At 39.6% G+C, this 21,513-nt stretch overlaps 2 protein-coding genes across 2 annotated transcripts; one reads left to right on the top strand and one right to left on the bottom strand.

Annotated features, from left to right (window-relative positions):
- Positions 1 to 4,352: 4,352 nt before the first annotated feature.
- On the top strand, positions 4,353 to 6,523 carry LOC125202312. Its single transcript, XM_048100692.1, has 2 exons — positions 4,353 to 4,823; positions 4,996 to 6,523. Exons 1-2 carry the CDS (start codon positions 4,521 to 4,523, stop codon positions 6,310 to 6,312), a joined length of 1,620 nt encoding a protein of 539 aa, XP_047956649.1. The 5' UTR covers positions 4,353 to 4,520; the 3' UTR covers positions 6,313 to 6,523.
- Positions 6,524 to 7,613: 1,090 nt separating this feature from the next.
- Positions 7,614 to 10,230, bottom strand: LOC125215346 (glucan endo-1,3-beta-glucosidase 8-like). Its single transcript, XM_048116774.1, has 2 exons — positions 9,739 to 10,230; positions 7,614 to 8,853 (listed from the first exon to the last, which is right to left on the bottom strand). Exons 1-2 carry the CDS (start codon positions 10,086 to 10,088, stop codon positions 7,746 to 7,748), a joined length of 1,458 nt encoding a protein of 485 aa, XP_047972731.1. The 5' UTR covers positions 10,089 to 10,230; the 3' UTR covers positions 7,614 to 7,745.
- Between the last annotated feature and the right edge of the window lie 11,283 nt (positions 10,231 to 21,513).

Here is a 21,513-nt window from a genome sequence, read left to right as displayed (position 1 = left end):
CTACTAAGTGGATCTAACTCGCTAGAACTCTGTCACAGTTATGAAGCAAGTTATATTAAATCATACATAATTGTGTCACTCAATTATGAAGCATCATGATTAACTTAGGGAAGAAACAAAGTAAAAACAAAACGGATATTAAATAGAAAACGGAATTGTATAACCAAAGTTGCTACTAACACATCCACTAGAATCCTATGAGTTTAGTTACACATAATTGAATAAACTAAAAACATAGATTGAAGGGAAAACAATTTGAACATAAAACTAAAGCAAATAAAACCCGTAGGTAGAATCCTTGTCGTTCTTGATGTTCTTGAAATCCTTCTCCAACTCCTTGCACAATTGAAGTACTCTAGCTTTTGATCTCTATGAATATTGCAAGTAGTAACTCTCTTTCTCTATGAATGTGTTCTCCTCTTTTTGATGAAGCTTGAGGTCCTATTTATAGGGGAAAATTATTCCTCATCATAGAAGGAAAAGATCTTCAAAATTTGGTAAGTCTTGGAGCAAATCTAGGGCTGGTCGGATTCGCCGCCTTTCTCCGGCGAACCGGCACCTTGGCCGTAATGGTCGCGCGCTGGAGTCCAGAGACTCTGACCCTTCGGTGGCAGGACGGCGGCTGTCCTCGTCGGCGCCGCCGAGTAAAGATCGCTGCCTTCCGGAGAGCTTGATGGAGAAAGAGCTCGACGGCGAGAGAAAAACTCGGCGGAGAGCTCGGCGCAGCAGCGGCGAACGGCGAGGTGGAGCCGTCGCGACGGAGGCGATGCCTCCTCTCCACCACTGATTCGCCGGGAAGGATGAGCGCTCGCCGGAGGGCAGAGGAAGCGGGGCGTGAGCCTCCGGTAAGTGTCGTGGCTGCCTCACGGAGGAGGCGGGCGACAAGGGACGGCGGCGAGAGGAGCTGCCGCTCCCGTAGCGAAGTGAAGGACGGCGTGGGAGCCAGCGCTGACGGAACTCCGAAATTCCCATCGAGGCAGCGACGCCGGAGAGGTCGTGAGGAAGGAGAAACGAACTCCGGCGGTGCAGAGGAGGCGCCGACCGGAGTAGTGACCGGCGACGGCGAGACGCCGAGAGGAGCCGAGAGAGAGAGAGATGATTTAGGGATTGAAATTTGTGAAGTAATGTGAATTGGGGGAAGTTCACGAAGGAGAAGGGAGTACTAAGTGGATACTTCTTTTTTTTGGGCCAAGTAATTTAATGAGAATTGGGCCAATATGCTAGTAAAGGATTTGAGCCAAGAATTTATCTAGTTGCTGGGCCTTAATGAATTAATGGACTAGACTTAAAGAAATAGGTAAAAGAAAGGGACCCATTAACTCTAGTCAAGAATTGGGCTATGGATTTGGGCCGAGAATTATTCATGTTGGAGTGGAATTAATTTAATGGTTTGAGTTGAAGCCCGAAAAGTCGATGAATAAATTCCGAATAATTTATTTAGATTCCGGGAAAATAAAGTAGTAAAGTGGGAGACGCGAAAGCCGACCGGCGTCGCCCCGCGACGCCTCGAACGGCCACTAAGGAAATGGGAGGAAAAAGATACGACGTTCTCGAGCCATGAAAATAATTAAGTTTAATAAAGAAGTGCTATTAATTAAATTTCCCGATTTAATTAATATGCAAGTTCTAGAATTTTCCAAGTAGTAAGCAAAGAATAAAAGAAATTAATTAGGGCATGCATTCCTAAGTATGAGATTTTGTCTCGAGTCTAATTAGTATGTTGTTATGTTTATGTTTTTCACAAAGGACTATCTCCGCAAGTTAAGATCAGAGCGAGAAATTCAAGTAAAGGAAATTAAGCGAACAAGGTGGGCTTTCTATTTACAGTACAGTTCCTTACGAGAAGTATTTTATGTGGGCTTTCCTATCCTACATATAATTGTGGGCTATATGTTTAAAGTACAGTTTGTATGAAAAGTGCTATTGTGAAATGATATTACGTGAGCCTTATACGAATGTGCTTTCAGTTATTTCGTAATGATATTACGTGAGCTTTATATGATGCGTTGTCAGTTATTTACGTTCCCAGTACGAATGTTTTCAGTTATTTAAGTTATCAGTATGTTTTGTCTTGCCAAGTTTTATTTTGAACTTTGCCTATCTGTTTGTCTAGCAAGGGCGACGTCCCTACTGGACCAGGAGTTCGTGAATTTCGGTTCACCAGGAATTAGTGAATGCGGGTTTGTAAGTGGGGTCAGCCCATACATACCCGGTTCACTCAGTTTCAGATATGGTATTTGTTCCAGGATTCCCAGTTTAAGTGAATGCTTTCAGTTATTTAAGTTATCAGTATGTTTTGTCTTGCCAAGTTTTGTTTTGAACTTTGCCTATCTGTTTGTCTAGCAAGGGCGACGTCCCTACTAGACCAGGAGTTCGTGAATTTCGGTTCACCAGGAATTAGTGAATGCGGGTTTGTAAGTGGGACGAGCCCATACATTCCGATTCACCAGGAGTTAGTTCAGATATGGCATTAGTTCCAGGAAAAATAGACTACAGTCAAAGATTTTACTTAGAAAATGCTTTTAGTGTCCTCGGGCCTTTTTATATTTTACTTAGAAAATGCTTTTAGTGTCCTCGGGCCTTTTAAGATAAAACCCCGAGCTCACTCAGTAGTGGCTTGACAAAACCAGTTTTCTTTTCAGTAAAATATATTTCGGCACGTGTCCACTGAGTACACCAAGTACTTGTAGGGGTTTGGCAGCGGAAGCGCATTCATAAATCAATTACATAATAATCAGATCTATTTAGCGGATTATTTAGACAAATTCTATTCGCGTAATCATCTCACGTATCATGCTCATAACTCAAATAATCACATGCTTTAAATTAAATGAAATCTAAAACATGCTGTTCTAGGGTTTAGCCATTATACCTTGATGATTCTCCAAAGAATCGAAGATAGCTAGCGCCTTCTCCTCGTGAAGATCTTTAGTACAAAACCACGGATCTTCTGACTGGTTCCCGGACTGTGAACTGATATCAGGGTGGGCTGATCTCACCAGCGCACTAGGACTTAAATAGAGAAGACAGAAATCCTTTCCCCGGTAGGAGAAGAATTCGACCACTACAAGAAGTAGGAGGGGCCGAAAATTTTAGATAAAATTAAGTGTATTTTTGTATCCTTTATTCTCCTATTTATAATAAGTCACATATTGGGCCCAGACAGGGATCTATGGAAGGCTTTGGATATGGGCTCCTCCAATTAGCTTTTTACTAATTAAATTAAACCCAATTTAATATAAGCTTAAAATTGGAATATAGATTTCCAGACTATGCGTTTTTACTCCCCTTTTCGGCTCAAATATGCACATTTCTCACAAAACACGTCAAAATACCAAAATGTATAAAATATGCAAATAATGGACATGTAGAGTGATTTTGATAGTAAAAACGGACCAAATAATGGCCTTAAAACAGTGCAAAATCCGAGCGTATCAAGTTGTCGCCTTCTTCGCCGCCTCTATCTTAGAAGGAAACCTAGATCCAGATCCTTTACACTTCACCACATTTGGTGGATGAGCATGTATAACATCAGGACTCACAACACCATACAATTCCTCAAACCTCTTCTTTTTCTCAAACACTGACAACACAGAAGAACCAGCACCAAAAAGCTGATTTCCAACATCCTCAATTGCAGCTACTAAAAACATAAACATGTATCAGAACATGAACATCAGAATAAAAAATTTATAAAAATTACTAATGAATATATGAAACAGCAGATAGAATAAAAACAGAAACTTCAAATACAAAAATTGAGAAGATGCATATTGAATGATTCAAAATTAAAACATAACAACACAGTTATTAACTCATACTTGTCCTTATTGAACAAAGACAAGCAAAATAGCTTCTAAAAGAAGACGATCGCGTTAGGCTGATGAGATCCGCATAAATTGACAAGCAAAATAGCTTCAAAAAGAAGAAAATTGCGATAGGCAGATGAGATCGGAGGAAATTGAACTGCACGAATCTATTCCTCAATTATAACCGCGTGATTTGGAATATATGAATTCGGAAAGAAAAATCTTCGAAGATTTGAAGATTGAATTTGATACGAAGAAAAGAGGAGAAGAGAGAATTTAGGAAAGCAAATCTGAGCGTAATTTGGAGTATTGGATGCACAACAATTTGGATGAACTAATATACCCTTTCATATTATTTAAATTAATACAAGGAAAAAGATAAATAAAATCTAGGCTAAATAAGGCCTTAGATTAGAAGAATGGACAGACATGATGAGGTGTTAATTTGTGATTATGAATTAGTTAGCGATCATGTCACTAACACTCCCCTATTTATTTATTATCTTCATTTATCAATTTTTAATTACAATCGAGACATATTTTTATGCGGTGAAATATAATCGATTCACAAATTGATGCCACGATTCTCTTCTAGGAAAATCTAGCTAAGATGATTCTTGAATCTCTAAGTCCCGCAACTACTGATTCAAGTTCAACTAACCAAACCAATTACCCAAATTGAAAGAAATTCGATTCATTTCCACCTCTACAATGACTACTCTTAGCAACTGCGCGCCGCCGCCCTCCTTCCTCCGCCGCAAAACCGCCGCTTTCCACCCCAGCCGCCGCTCCTTCTCGAATCGCACCGCCCGTCAATTCTCCCGGTCAGTGACCTATTCACCAAATCGCCGCCGCCCATCGCATTGCTGCAGCAGCGCCGTCACAAAAAATGACGCCGCAGCTGCGACGGCGCCACAGGAGAGTGAAATTCCGGTTAGAATCGTGGCTGTCGTTGGAGAAGGCAGCGTCAGCCCTCTCAAATCCGCGCCTTGGTATGACGTCATGCTCCACACTGTAAGTATACCAAATTCAGCTCCACAATTAATTGAAATTTGATCATTTATTGCCATTTAATTAGTAATTGTTACAGAGTGAGTATATTTTACTATGTTGGTTTTTGTTTGCCTTCAAATGCTAGGAAAATGCCCTTTTCTGACCTAATTATAGCCCCTTTTAATCTGATTAGGCCAAGAGATTGAAATGGGTTGACGAAGGGTATGAAATGGAGGTGTATACTGACAATGCTTGTCGAGGTGAGAATGCAATCACACACCAGTTTCACCATGATTTGAGGCAGGCAGATATTTTGCTGGTTGTTGCTGTTTCTGATCAAGAATCCATTAAATCAATCCAGTCCAATAGCCAAGACGTTGCAAATATCATATGTTTCGACTCCTCTCCGTCTCTAACGAACAAATTAGGCGGATCGCTCGTGGAAACGAAGGCTGTGGGGAGTATCTTTGGTGATGTTATCCCGTTGCCTCGACCGGAGAAGGTGAAGGAATCCGAGGAAGTGGTGAAGTCGGTAAACGAGGCGTGGAGCAGGCACAACTCGGATGATATAAGGTTCTGTTTGCTGGTCGTCGTGAATGCCTACATCAAGCCGGTTCCTATACTGAAGAACCTACGGGCGAAGGGCTTCTCGACGTTGAGCTGTATGGTGAAGAACTGCGGCCCCCAAATCTTGAACTGTTTGTTGGATGAAAATTGCAGGAAGGCTCTACAGTGCTTGAACAATTGCAGCCCGGTCGATCAGGTCTGCAACTATAAGTGCATTGCGTCGTATGAGAGCCGAGAGCTGGAGGAGTTCTCTCTATGCGTTCTGCAAAAGCACAACTGCCTCGAGCTGGATGCAAAGATCCCGGATAAGCCCTTTGTGGCCCCTATGGAGCGTTTCCGGGGACTGGAGCTGGACCATGAGACCGCTGAGGATCTGTTTGTCGGCTGGCTGGGGCGTTTGGAGTGGAGCTGGCGCGTCGTTGCTGGGCAGAATCCGGCGTACGACCAGTTCCCGTGCCAGTACCAGCTCTTCTACAGAGGGAAGGCGAAAGGGTCATTTTGGTACGAGCCGGTTTTTCAGGTGAGGACGCTGGACGGGGATCTCGTGTGGAGGAGGAGGAGGTACCGGGTGAAGAGGGGGATGAGGCCAGGGACATTCTACTTCAGCGTGCTTGATAATGGCGTGGTGTCGAATGAGACGTGGACGATTGTGGATGTGGCTGATGATCTCGGGTGGGGTTTGTTTCACTACCACGGAGCTGCTAGAGTTGCAGGGCAGTCGTACACGGGGGCGGTGCTAGTGAGCCCGACCGGGGCATACCCGGACGAGAGCCAGCTAGGGAAGGTGGGATCTGCATTGGAGAAATGTAGCATCAAGGAATGGGAGGTTTTTGATGTTGATAATTGTTCTTGTGAGAATCCACCTTTGGATTTGCCAGAAGATTCTAGATTGCATTCTAAATTGAGTGTTGAATCTTTGGAAGATAGTTCTGCAAGTGTTTGACGAGAATGTCTTAATTGAGACATGAAAGAGGTTGAATGTTTGTCAAATATTGTGAAAATGATTTATAGAGTTCCACATTTGAAATTTGATGTTATAAAAGTTTGAAATGGGGCAGAATTCATTGGTCATCGATGCCAAGAATTTAGCAGTAGTGAGAATAAAAAGTTTTGTAAATGGGGCAGAATTTATATTATAGAAAATCTTTTATCAGATATTTGGTGTGCTTTGTGTTGTGAATTTTTCCTTTAATAGTCATCATGGTAAAGCAAGCCAAGAAATCAAACACAATAACATGGTGTTGTATCAAACAGAACCATGATTATGACATTGGAGCCCAATTCCACTGCTATTAGCGCTAGAAACAGTTTCGACATACTATATCAGCCCTTAAAAATACTACAAACTATTTCTATTTTGGGTCGTTCTATAAAAATAGAAACTTTCTAACAATCTATTAACACTACTTAGTCTCTTTCTCTCACTTACTTTAACAATTATACATTAAAACTCATGTCGTTTCAAAAGTTTTTATATTTTAAGAACTGAGGTAGGAAAAGATAAATAATTAGATGATGAGTGATAGAAACTAAAATTATACACGGTGATTGTCGTTAAAAATAGTGTCGAAGTCGAAAGAGCCGGTAATGTTGAAAAAACGGCGACACTTTCATCATAAATGCTATAACTATTAACTACACAGTTTTAATCATAGAACTCCAAGAGGGAATTCAATGTAGATGGTAAAATAATCTACTCTTTATCAAACAAAAATATAATTTAAAAAAAAACTATAATTTGGCGCTATCTTGATTGCTTGTAAAATTAGATAAAATGTACCATAGTTTAGTTATCTAGAACGTAGATTTTAAAGTTGACATACAAAACTATGGATAAACAATTCAGGAATTTATAATAAAATACGCCCCTTAAAATTATAAATTCTATACAAGTTCAAAAAGGTTTAAAATACATATCATGAACTATGTTCGGCATCTTTAAAGTAAGACACTACATATGATTTGAGCTTTTAATTATATATCGTCTAACCTCGTGAAAATAATTTAAGATTTCAGTCATATAAATAACAATATACGATAGTTAGTACTATACCTAATTGAACTATTACGATAATAATACTAAAGTTCTCAATAAGTACAAATATGCTTGAGATGTACAAAAATTATGTTTAGATAGTTAAAGTATTCAGAAAATAAAGTAGGATAAAAAACAAATTAAATAAGTAAAGAAAAAATAAAATAATACTCTATATTTTACTAAAAGAACAAGTGACTTAGTTGATGTCTGAAGAACAAAATACTTATCACTTATGATGAAACAAATGGAGTAATGTATCGAGAAAATCGTCTAACATTATTTTCTCATAATCCTCAACACTACACAATGCAAGATATAAAGAAGCTTTATCTTTATTCTTATAACTCCAGCAACAGCAACAACACCAACAACACCACCACAACGGTGAACCTCACATCCGCCGCGACGCTCCACGCCCAATCGATATCCAACGCGATCGGGAACAGACAATTCCCCACCGTAGCATTCTTCGTCACGATCTTCGCAAGTCCCCCGAAATCGCACGACTCCACATCTTGATACATCATTTGGAAAAACATGTTAAACGCGTACGACACCTTCGACGAGTTACTCAACTTACTACAAGGGCTCGAGTATTTCAGCGCGGTGCAGTCGCCGTTCGTGCAAGCATAGTCCATGTTTGCCGAGAGCTCATCAGTGGTCTCGCCGTTGCTCACGTAGACGCACCATTTCTTTTCCAAGTACTTGACGTTCTTCGCCGCCACGGGCATCTTGTTGGTGTTCCTTCCTAAGAAGTCCACCGCAAACTTAGGCTGCCCGTCGTACCTGAATATTCCCCAATGCCGCTCGAAATCACCGGGCGCGATGCTCTTCAAGTTCTCATCTGTCAACCCGAAAAGATAGTATTCGATATAGTTTTTGTAAAGAGGTGTTCCTTTCGTCGTTGCTATTTTGTTGAAAAAACCGTCGTAGAATTTCTTCGCGAGCTCGACGGAGGCGTATTTGTCGCCGTCGGTGGGCCAGCCGATCTCGCCAACGATGATCGGGACACTTCCACAGCCGGCTTTCTTCAGTGCCGACACGAGCGTGTCGAGGTTCGCATCCAGCACGTTGTTGTAAGTGATGGATCCGTCCTGGACCGGCTGCGCGCCGCCGCTGAAGAAGGCGAATTCGATGGGGAAGTCGGGGTTGAGGGATAGGCTGAGGAAAGGGTAGATGTTGACGACGAAGGGCGCGTTGTTGTCTCGTAGAAACTGCACGATCTGCTTCATCGTTACTCGGATGTCCGCGCGGAAGTCGCCGGCCGACGGGCCTTTGGTGCCGGAGTCGTAAACGTCGGCGTTTTGTGGGATTGTCGCCTTGATTTTGTTGCCGAGGCCGACTTCGTTTATCGCCTTTTGGATGTTCCAAAGCGCGGGAAAAATCGTCTGCAGGTTTGACCCGTTGTAGGCTGACAAGAATGGTTCGTTGCCAACTGCCACGTACCTGCATACAGTAATGAATGAAGTAATGAATGACGTGGGGCCTATGAATAGTTTAAGGAAAGGAGTTGTGAATACTCTAAAGCACTCTCTGTTTCATGGTATCCGAGTCATTTTTTTCATTTTAGGACGTTCCATGTTAGTTGAGTCATTTTATTTTTTAGCAAAAAAGTACTCCCTCTCTGCCCCAAGTATTATCACACTTTGACCCGGCACGAGTTTTAAGAATGTGATAAAAAGTGAGTTGAAAAAGTTAGTGGAACGTGGATCCTACTATATATTAATTTTATAATAAAATATGAGTATGAATGAGTTAGTGGAATATGAGGTCTACTACCAAAAATGGTGAAAAGTGAAATGAGACAAATTTTGTGGGACGGACGAAAATGAAAAAATGGGACAAACTTTTAGGGACGAATGGAGTAACACATTTTTTCCCTTTTACTTTATTCTCTCTACTTTAGTACTCTTTATGTTTCCGCATAGTTGAGGCAAAACTTTTCGGCATGGAGTTTAAGAAAGGGATGGTGAGTGTGTTAAATAAATAGATTAAAATGTAAGAGAGAGAAAAGAGTAGAAAGAATAAAGTAAAAGTGAATAAAGTAAGAGAGAGTAATGTAAGAAAGAGAAAAAAGTTACCATACATGGAAATGACTCAACTATGAGGGAACGGAGGGAGTTTCTATTTATTTATTACACTATACATCTCTTTCTTAATCTATGCATCAAAAAGAAATAACTCTGCTACCATGGGACACTGGGAGATTTGCTAGCAAACGTAATGCGCAAATGATGGCTTTGTAACTTCTTTCCAAATACTACATGATTAAATATTAAAAACATATTTATAATAATGCATGATTAGAAAATGTAATATTTGGAGATTTACTTGATATCGACGCCACCTTGGTGGATATGCCTAGTGAGGTTGGCCTTGACCCATGCCTTAGCATGATTGTATCTATCAGCCAAAGAAGCTAAATGTAGGTTGGGAATACCAAGCATGACTTCAATTCCTGTCCCGGCAAAATGTTTGACAACCCATGCATCAGCATCAAACAATTTAATCTTAGTAATGTTGTTATCTTGTAACATTTGGACAATGTTTCTAGGATGCAGGTTTTGGGACGCCTGATTTCCCCAGTTAACGCCAAGGCCCTCCACACAAGCGAGTTGTGCCACAGCCACCGCCATGATTGCGGTCACGGCCCACGTCGCTTTTGTCATTGCACGTACCATATGATTTTGGGTTTTTACTAGAACAAGAATGGTGTGTGTTGGTTGGGAGTTGGGGTATGTGAAAAGAGCACGAGATAATAGACTCACTTAAGCACACAAGATTTTTATTTCGTAACGATCAAACTCGATGTGACTGAGGAGTGTGCTTTTTATAATTTTGCTGAGATTAATAGTGAGGACGTGAGTGGATAGTAGAAACATGTGGCGAGTGGCGAGTGACGAAATGAATGTGAGTCCTTAAATTTGGAGAAGCAAGATGAGAGAAAATAGCTTATACTTCGATCACTTGTGGTTACAACAAACTTGAATAGGTCAAACATATTTCAAGATAATATAATGTTGATAAAACTGAAATATAATTAGATCTAATTTCCATTTGTATTACAAGTGTGTTGAAATTAGATCAACTCATTATTTCCGTTTCCTTCGGGGTTGATTGTTGAAGAAATATAATACTACTATCATAAATAGAATGTTTGAAACATATTTACACTTTTTTAGGTGAGAATGCAAAACGGCACAAAACTGCAACTTTTTCCACTAATTGAGAAAAATAAAAGGAAAAGAAGAAGAATAAATTAAAACCCACATTTTTTTTCTCTAGAGTGAATATTGTACATGTTATACAATGCACTATGTATTCTCTCAATTTTAAGGAATTTGAGCAAAACTGCTGCCTAAAATCGCATGGTAAAAAATGAATCTCCTCATCAGCGCTATTTACCGTCCTCGTTTTCACAGCTCTAAACTAATTCGCTATACAACTCCATTTATTACATGAAACTGATTTAAGGGCAGCAACTGTACTAGCATTCGAAAATGATGCATTACATTCTTTTCCTTTTGACCCTCATCAAGAGCAACCACTTACCCACTCATTATCTCCCTGAAAAAACAATCAGTATAAATAAATACCCTCAAGTTATTTGACGTGACATTAAAAAAATAACTTATCAAAAGACAATCTGAGAAATCCACAAAATAAACTTGCACCTATCTATTCAAGAGCATAACTTGAAGGGAAAAAGTTAGCGTAATAGCCATGATCTACTTCATTGACTGATAATATTATACGGTGTTCACGAAATATTTTATTATTCAGAAATTCGTTTCGTTGGAATTTATTCCACGAATAATAAATAAAGTTTTTGAAATAGACGACTCTTGGACGTGCAATCAATATTATTTTGTTGTTTAGCGACGACTGATAATAATATTCTATTAGTTTTGAATTATAATGGGGCTCAATTTATTTAGTAAGGGAATTCATTTAAAATCGTCCCCAAAATCAGCCCCAACCCGTTTCTCCACTGCCACGCCAACATTTTAAATTTCAGCCCCAAGACCTACAATAAATCAGCCCCAAAGTCAGTCTCAACTTATTCACCATTTTTTTTCATTACTTTTAGTTACCAAAACAATAAAATTGCAAAACAACATCAATTAAATATAATATTAAAACATATATAATATTAAAACTGCGAAAAGAAAAGAGTACATAAAAAAAAAAAAAAAAACTACAAGTAGAACATAAAAAAACACACACGGCAAAGTTCCAATTTGGTCTGAATCCTCAGGATCAGGTCGTAATGCATTTTGCGCTCTTCCTCGCCAGCCTCCTCCACATCTTTATTGTGGACTTCAACGTCTACATAATCAATGCCTCAGTGATCGCTTTGACGTTGGCATCAACGATTGCCGCTGCAACAGGCTCGATCGCACCACTCAGCTTGCCCTTTTCTTGGTAGCTTTTTGGTCCATAGTTACCCGGCATGAGCTCGTGCTTCCCATTATCATGAAGGTCTTTGCAAATTAGACACTCCATACTGTGTGCATGAGAAAGGTGAGTGATACGCTCGGATTTAGCACCATTTGAGTATCAAAGTAATGACATGTCTGTTTTGAGTAATTATTTGGTCCGTTTAAGGTCATTATTTGGTCCGTTTAAGGTTATTATTTGGTCTGTTTAAGGTCATTATTCTCGTTTAAGGTCATTATTTGGTTCGTTTTGAGTAGGGATCTCAACCCGAAACCCGTGGGCCGGCCCGAACAACCCGGTAATATGAGCGGGTTAGGGCTATAATTTTATTACCCGAATACAAAACGGGCTAAACGGGTTGGCCCGAATGGGTTGGCGGGTTAAACGGGTTGGCCCGAACGGGTTGCGGGTCGGCCCGATGGGTTGTGAGTTTTAATTATAAAATATTAAGTTTTAGGGGTTTTTTTTTATATTTTTGAATCCTCAATCTTCATTCTACACAATCATTAGTCTTGTTCAATCTTCATTTTATACTTTTTCACTAGATCCCACAATATCAGCTTTCAAGTTCCATCTCAACTCATTATTAGACCGTTCCATCATCTGCTACTAGTGTCTTACCACCACCAAAGCCAATCAAGACAAAATTAAGAACTAACCCATCAAAATCTTAATATATTTATCATTTTAATAATGATTCATCTAAGATATGATTTTTAATTTTCATAAAGAATTAGTTACGAACAATGCCATAATAATGACACGAACACATGCTTTAATTTATATTGTAGTTGACCGAGATGAAAGGCTTCTTTTCAAGTACTTATTGAAGAAAACTATGAAAATTTGAAGATTTTATATGATTCTAAACTAAAAAGAAAAAAGTATCTAAAATTTAAAATCATTTTATAGAAGAAAATTTTGATACAAGAGATTATTTTCGAAAGCTTTTAGGCCCGAATAGCCCGATGGATTAGCCCAAAACCCGACGGGTTAGGGTTAGGGTTGAAAATTTATGACCCAAAAAATCCATAACCCGAATGACCCGTACCCAAATAGCCCGGCGACCCGAGTGGGCTGGCCCGAACCCGAGCGGGTTAGCCCGATTGACATCCCTAGTTTTGAGTATCAAAGTGCATTACATGTCTGTTCATTGCATATTTTATATATTTTGGTATTTTGACGTGTTTTGTGTGAAACGTGCAAAATAGAGTCTTAAGAGATAGGAAAAAGTCGAAGTCACAAGACTAGAGGAAAAGAGCCACCCAGCGGTCGGCTGGGGCTCAGCCAGCGGCTGACGGAGCCCCTCGACCGCCAAAGACGCAGCGGTTTGCCTCGGAATTTTTGCCTGGAAGAAGAACACGACCAGCGATCGCTAGATCGTAGAAAGCAACCCGATGTTATTCAGAGATATCAGAGACTTAGCAGCGGTTGGGTGGATCATAGCCAGTGACCCACTGGAATTGGGTGGCGCATGATTTAACCTATTTTCTCTCCAAGACTTACCTTGTTGGGATAGAAGATATATCATATTGAGGACCATGACTTGATGGCTAAAATACCCCCTAAAGCTTCATCAAAGGAACCTTTTGCTGCAATCTATACTTAAGTGATAAATTGAGAAATTCTTGTCCCTTGTTTTATATCTTTCCACCACACTTGGAGTTTTAAACTTGGAATCAAGAGAAGATCAAGACATACAAGATTCTTCCTTTGGTTTTTATCTTAGTTGTTTTTATATTTTCAATGATTTCCCTACAAAGTATAGATTTATGTTATTTGTCTATGAGTAGCTAAATCTGTAGAAATCTAGGGATGTGTTAGTAACTACTTTAGTTTATACAATTCATGTTTCTGATATCTGTTTATTCATGTTTACTTTATTCTAAGTTGTTCGATAATGTTTCATGTTTGAGTGCACATTAATGATGATTTCTTGGCATGTAAAGCAATTGAGAGAGTATTTGCACGTTAGACGGACTTAGTTACCTTACCAATTAATTCTCCCAAAAAATATACTGTTAATTGATAGTGAGGACATCTTAGGGATCTAATTGAGATTTTTGGAGTAATAATCTAAGCCTGACAACCTTAGTGATTAATTTTCCGTATAGGCAATACTATTAAAGCAAATCCCTAGAATTCCCTTTTGTCTCCATCCATTTCTCAAATATTTTTATGCTACCATTTTTTATATGCTCTCTTTATTTGCTTCATATACTGTTTTATTTTTTGATCAAACCCAACCACCGTGTTTCCAAATAGGGATAGAAGTCTAGTATTAGATAGCCAATCTGTGATAGCATTCCTTAGTTCGACAACTTTGTGCTTATCCGTAGCTAAACTATTTCTACCTTGCTATACTTACAAGTAGTTGTAGTACTAAAAAATATTATTCTCTACGTCTCAACTAATTTGAGTCAAAACTTTTGGGCACGAAGATTAAGAAATTGTGTTAAAAAGTAGGAGAGAGGAATAAATTATGAAAAATTAAGAGAGTAAGAGCATTCACTATGGAAGGGCCCTCCCAAAGGGCCCTTCTTTTTTTTTTATTATGAGCGAACTGCACCCGAGGGCCCTAACTTTTCGGCTTGTTTCACCGGAGACCCCTAACTTTAAAAAATCCCATCACAGGTATCTAACAAAATATATAATCACAAACCTTTTGTTTTTTGCCATTTTCCGGACGAAAATGCCCAAATGGGCTGAAGGGCAATTTAGTCTCTTTGCCATTATTCTGTATACCTATTCTGCACACCTACTTTGCTGTGTAAGAGATGCCAAACATCCTAGAGTCTATTTTTCCATTCTCCTATTTTCTTTCGTATTTCTTTCATCTTTGTTATATACTAGTATATTATCTCTCCCTCTCTATGGATTTCATTCCTTCCGTCCCTTACTTCTTCGTCGGCTTGTGAACCCCAAGCATCGCCATACCTAACTAGACTGGTCGCTTGGCGCCAACGAGTTAGGGGTTTATTTTGCGGCAAGGGTTTACGGTTTCAGTGGTATCCACATTTTAGGGGATTTCATTTGAGAGAGAAATAGTGATTTGTTTGTTTTTTGCTAGAATATCATTCATATTAATTTGCAGTTCTTGGTTGAATTTTATTTAGGGTAGTCAAGTCAGGTTTTCTAGGGTTACAGTCGGGCATCTGAAATTTTATTTTTTGCAGTTCCTAGTTGAATTTTATGGTTGTAGGGTTACAGTTGGGCACCTGGAATTATGATTTTAGGTTTTGTGCTAATTTTCGGTGAAATTGCAATGCTGATTTGAATTTTGTAATGTTGAATTGAATGCAGGTCATGTTGCAATGTCTTCTTCTTCTTCTTCTTCTTCTTCTTCTTCTTCTTCTTCTTCTCAATCTTTCGGGTCAAGCTTCAATTGGGATCGGCCTCGTCCCGAAATTGTGAATTGTAATCACGATCTTGAGGCTGAGCTTGTGACATCTAGGACGACTGCTAACCCGGGTAGACGTTACTATCGCTGCCCAATATGGAAGGTTAAAATGATGTATTTTGTTCGTTTTTCCATTAATTTTGTTGGATGAAAATTTAACGACAAAGTATTCCGCAGGAGATGATTGCAAGTTTTTTCGATGGGTTGATGCGGGCCTATCCCCAAGCCAAGACGGTTACTTTCAGAGAGTGAAACTTAAACGAGACCAATTTGAATCTGAGCTTAGAGCCAAATCGCTACTTGAAGGTGTTATTCAAGAGAGACTGCGCATGAAATCTGATGAGTTTGAAGCCTTGAAGTTACAACTGGCCATGAAAACTGCAGAGTGTGAAGATTTGATGCCAAAAATTGCTAAAACAGCAACAACTTCCCGAAAGTTAAAAATCACAATATTGGTGCTATGCATTGTAATTTTTCTACTTTTATAACAAAGCTATGTTGTGTTGACTACTTCGTTATGTTATAATGTTGATTACATTTTCTTTTCATACGAATGAAGTATTCAATGACTTAACAACTATCACTGAAATCACATGAAGTTATTCAACAAATGAATTTTTCAAATATGACTTAAATCACGAAAGAAGTAGTCAACTATGATTTAAATCACATAAAGTTATTCAACACTATACTTAAATCACGAATGAAGTATTTCAACTATGACAGTAATCACGAATGAAGCCTAACCCTAATTGACTCTATGACTGAAATCACGAATGAAGTATTTAAACTATGACCGAAATCACGAACTATGTACCCAAATGAAAAAAACCCGACGAAGTTCTCTATCACATTGCACCACCAAAATATATCATTTCCAAACATATATCATCATATTTGTTACATCTATATCATCCCACCAAAATATATCATATGCCATCATTGCCACCCAAATACAAAATACAAAACAAAGTAGTTTGTAACATCACCAGGCTTAACATACAAAGCAAAATCATCGCACTGCCACAAAATATTAAGCAAAAACAAGTATTTTTGTAACATACGAACATTGAACCCATCCAAAACAAACAACATGTTTTTATGGTATGTAAGGCAGTCAATCTTGATCACCATGGCGGCCACATCGCTGAGGGTGAGTCCTGGCTCTGGTCCGAGTGCAAGGTCCCGGATCAGAAACATTAGGCTGCAATAAATAGTATAGTATATATGAGAAAGCACTGAGTACGAGTAGAGAATATAGTTGCAGATGCTTAATGAATACTACCTCATGGCGTTGGCGATTGTTTGACGATTCAGGCAAAGTACTCTCACCACGCTCACGCGACCCGGTGTGCTGCGAACTCTCCCCCACCGCCGCACGAGCATCTGTCCGAGGTGTTGGGACTACCGCAGCGGAAGACACGGAAAAACAAACAGGTCCTTAACGGATATATTTAGGTGATTATGCATTCGATTCCAATTTCATGCAATAAACATAGATCTATAGATCACACATCAAATATTCACATAAACATGCATATTCGACGTGAATTAAATGTTACCTCATAATCCGACATCGGATTGACGTTGCTTGCTGCACCTCCGGGCGATCCCTAGTTTACCGACCATGTATCTTCCGATCTATTCCCTTGTCCTTGATAATTCATCCGTGTGGGCGGATCTTGAATAATCAACAATAGCTTTGGTGAGATTTAGGAAGAACACCACACAAAAAAATCTATCTCGATTCAATTCTATGGATTAGAATGAACAAGACAAGGCTAAATCAAAACCCTAGATCTCCTTGTTCTATGGCTCGAAAATCGAGGCAAGAAGGAGAGAGAGAGGCTGAGTGATCGGCGGCTAGGGTTAGGGTTTTTGGTTGTGAATTGTGTCAATAGTATATTAGGGTTTCCACATCTCACCACTATTTATAAAAGACTTATTGGGCTAGAATGGGATCCATGGAGTGAAATAGATGTTGAGCTCACCCATTAGATAAATATCTAATTAAATCAAATGACACATGATTTAATATATTATCAATGGAATATTATTTTGTTCCACTAAAGAATAATATTGCACTCCCATCTAAATCACCAAATTACAAAATAACTTGGGTCCATTTTATTTTTAATATTTCCCGCGTTTAAGATTATCTTGATCCGTCAAGTTAATTCTTTTGTTTGCTATGTGACTAGAATTAAATTAATTCTCCAAAGAGGTTTTCTAGTTTGAAACTTTATTTTATTATTCGTGGAATAAATTCCAACTGCGCAGTTTTCTGAATAATAAATTCATTTTTCAAACACCTCTTGGGGATCACCCCTTAGGGATTTAATCATACCACACTGGGCATGCGAATTCTATGAAATAATATTCCAATACCTTCATGTTATTCAATTACTACCAACCAAGATATCATGAACTTGAGTTAAATACAAACTATCACATATTGATAAGTCAAAGTGGCGTATGACTGAATAAACAATATTGATATTAATTCCATAGACTTGAAAATACTAAAATTTCTGAAATATATTCTTACAGTAGATAGCAATAAAGAATACATTTCATATTAGATCCTTTCAGTGCTTTACCACACCGGTGTTACTAATCTCGTCTTAGGTAAGAGAGAATTATCACAAACACCGCAACCGTACCAATAGGTAGCCAAAGCCTATCTAGGTTGTGAATACGTTTTTCTTCTTACTAGATCTGGCCAAGTCCCCTACTGGAAAACTCATGAGGAGATTCATCGAATTTCCCTACTTGACCTTCTTAGTAAAAAGCCTTAGACTTGTTTATCATATTTTAATAATAAACCATTATATTATACTCCATCCGTCCCAATAAATATGCAACATTTGGTTTCCGGCACAAGATTTTATGCTGGGGTGTTTTGTGAGTAAATGAAAAGAGAGTAAAGTAAGAGAAGAAAAAGTAGAGAGAGTGTTGTTTCCATTTTAGGAAACGTTTCATTTTTATTGGGACAATCTAAAAAGGAAAACTTTTCATTTCTAATGGGACAGAGGGAATATTATTTATTCTCATAATTAGGTAAACAAGTGAACGTGGCGTTTCTCTTATACATGCACAAGCTGACTGTACGAAGGCATGTACGCTCAAAGCATCTTTTAGTATACAAACCCCAACACGAGGATCATTGATACATGTCCACCTATTATGACCTTCTTGACCGCACCGGCGACATCGCATCATGAACGTTCGTCACAGTGACTCACCTCCGTCCGCGTGAAGGCGAATATGGGGCTCCTCACGCCTCAATTTCTTCGGCCTACCATGTTGTCGCTTTGACCTCGGGGGCGCCAGTTCCAATGCACCATAAGAACTCTTGGGCCAATTGTCAACCCCATTATTTGGGTAAAGGACATTCTCGTACAGCATGATCATTGTTGACTTCAAATAATAGCGGGAGACGTATCTCGTCACATCTTCGCCATTCTTGTTGATTGTTGCGATAGCATGAGTGCACGAGATTCCTGTTAGCTGCCACAATCTGCAGGAGCATGTAAAATCGCGCATGTTGACAACATATTGCCCAGACGGCCTTGTTACTTGGTACGAAGACTCTCCGTTCCAAGTAGCCCTCCACGATGAAGCCCACGAGTACCACTTATCCACAAGCTCCTTGATAACAGGAGGGACTGCGTGATCGTAGATTTTGATCCACTGGCCTGTGATCTGAATTCTTTCCATCTGATTGGAACGAATGTCCTCCAACATGCTGATAATTGCTTTCTCTCGAGCCAATGCAACCTTCGAATTGAATGTCTCACATATGTTTTTGAGGAGCACATCACAACAAGCATGTGGAGAGAAAAATTCCTTGACCCACTTTTCTTTGGGAGCAACTCCAGTCAGCCACTGATGTGCCTGGGGATACTCGGTCTGCAAAGCAGCCATCTTGTCCACATAATGTTCGAGGGTGGTACTCGCAGCAATTTCCCACAACCGTTCTTTGAAATTTTCCCCGACGAATCTCTTCTTGAAATTGTTGTATATGTGCTGAACACAGAAGCGATGCTCGCTCTGTGGGAATTCCTCAACATTCACTTTAGCAAGACCCTGACCACCGAGTGGAGCACAACAAAACAAAAATTACCACAATTTTACAGTGACAGTACATACTGTATTGATATAATAACAGATAAAACTAAATCACATCCGAAGTACATTATGCAATAGTGAATTCACAGTGGCCATACCTTTTGTTGGTCAGACATAAACACATATCGTGCGCCATTTGCATGCAACTCAAGGTCGTCAGACTAGTATTCCACGAACCACTTCCACTGGACATAACTCTCGGTCTCAGTCACAGCCCAAGCAATCGGCCACCAGCCATTGTTGGGATTAATTCTCATTGTTGTCTTGGGCTGTCTTTTGTGCATTCCTCGCAAGAAACAAGCGTCGCAGAATATAATTGGCCGACAATACTGCTTCCATCCCTTTTTCAATGGACCTAGACAGCAGTAGAACCTCAAGAATCTCAGACCCACGGCGCCAAAATCCCTCGAATTCTCATAATGTATATGTACGCTGGAATCAGAGTGCGTCCGCTCCAGTTCGGCTTTGTAGTAGAACAAGTTCTTGTATTGGGTAGCCGCAGAGCCGAATATGCCGTCCAGTGCATGCTCTCTGGCCCGATATGCCTTCATCCTACCTATCTTCAACCCAAAATCTTCATCGACACACTACCGTATAGCTGTCAGTGGAATGTGAAGGTTGGCTTTGATCTTCTAGCCACTTTGCCGTCAGCCATTCTGATCCAACACTTGGGAGCATGTGTGCGCGTGATCGTGTTGCATATTCATCACCACATAATCCTGGCCGTTGTGTGATTCGAGCTTCCTCAAGTAAACATACCATTCACAGCCTCGCCCTTTACAAATCACACGAAGTTTGTCGCGTCATTTCTTTTCACGTGCACCCGCCTTCTGGACATTATTGCGTACTGCCTCAACACCTCATAGAAGAAATCTCTATGCTTAAAAACATGACGGTTTGTGATTATATATTTTTTTAGATACCTGTGATGGGATTTTTTAAAGTTAGGGGTCTCCGGTGAAACAAGCCGAAAAGTTAGGGTCCTCTGGTGCAGTTCGCTCTTTTATTATTTCCACATCATCATTTTATCAAGGGTCTATCTCCCTGCAATGGTAGGGCCCTCTTAAAGGGTCTATCCCTTTCCATTTCATTTTCACATCATCAATATTTTGTTTTAATATTTTTGAACTTTTATATTTAATATGTTATTAACTTAATTAAATTAAAATGTTCAAATATTATAGTGCATGAAATAAATTTTAATTTATCTGAAATATGTGACAACTTATTAATTAATTAAATGAAAACCTAAATTAGGCCATCTTTAATTTATGTCCATAAATTTAGTAAAATTATTGGCCCACTAATTTATAATCTATTTATTTAATAAAATTATTGGCCCACTAAGTTATAGTTTAAATATAAATTAGGGTTCCATTTTCTTAATCTTCCTCCAGCCGCCTTTCTTCTTCTTCTTCCTCCAGCATTTTCTTCTTCCTCTCTCTTTCTATTTCAGCAAAAAAATAATAATAATAAAAATCACAGGGCCGATCGACGACCCTATAGGGTCGGCCAAGGCCGATACATCGGCCATTTGGGGGGGGGGGGGAGGTGGGGAGGCCTATCATTGGCCCCTCCGTCGCAATGGGGGGCCGATGGGGAGCCGATCAACGCGCCATTTGATCGGCCCCAATTGTGAATGCTCTAAAGTAGGTGATAGAATAAAGTAAGAGTGATTGGATGTTTTATTTTTTGTCGAAAAAGGAAATGACTCAATTTAGTTGAGACATCCCAAAAATGAATACTACTCAACTTAATTGGGACGGAGGGAGTAAAACACAAGTTCTAGGCCAAGTGGCGAATGTCGTCCAAACTTTGGACACTGCCCCACGTCCTTTGGAGGTTTTAGTAGATAGTGCAAAATTTGGACACATCTTGTTGGACCCGACCTCAATGCTTGCAGAGGTGATCTTAGTTGCGCTCCATGCTCAACCAAGCTTCAGGTGGTTCTACTTTTCTGCGATTCGCATCCAAAATTTGTTGATCCCTCTACTAGTTGGCAAAGATCGAGTCCTCAGAAACGTCAACGTAGCACCTGACACCAAGACCATCTTTTCCAAGGTTTAACTTTTGGCACCAACCTGGGCAGGCTTCTCCTGACCCTTTCCTTTTGCGCCGGTAACCACATCGGGAGG

The sequence above is a fragment of the Salvia hispanica genome, chromosome 1, assembly GCF_023119035.1.
Source record: "Salvia hispanica cultivar TCC Black 2014 chromosome 1, UniMelb_Shisp_WGS_1.0, whole genome shotgun sequence".
Classification (NCBI taxonomy): Eukaryota; Viridiplantae; Streptophyta; class Magnoliopsida; order Lamiales; family Lamiaceae; genus Salvia; species Salvia hispanica.
Note: the sequence above shows the minus strand (reverse complement) of the source record. Positions and strands in the feature narration are given on the sequence as shown.

Bases quoted from the DNA above. Each gene is read 5' to 3' on its own strand.
- LOC125202312 (XM_048100692.1), top strand. From the start codon at position 4,521: ATGACTACTCTTAGCAACTGCGCGCCGCCGCCCTCCTTCCTCCGCCGC. The intron at 4,824-4,995 runs GTAAGTATACCA...TAATCTGATTAG, and splicing joins ATGACGTCATGCTCCACACT to GCCAAGAGATTGAAATGGGT.
- LOC125215346 (XM_048116774.1), bottom strand. From the start codon at position 10,088: ATGGTACGTGCAATGACAAAAGCGACGTGGGCCGTGACCGCAATCATG. The intron at 8,854-9,738 runs GTAAATCTCCAA...TACTGTATGCAG, and splicing joins CAAGGTGGCGTCGATATCAA to GTACGTGGCAGTTGGCAACG.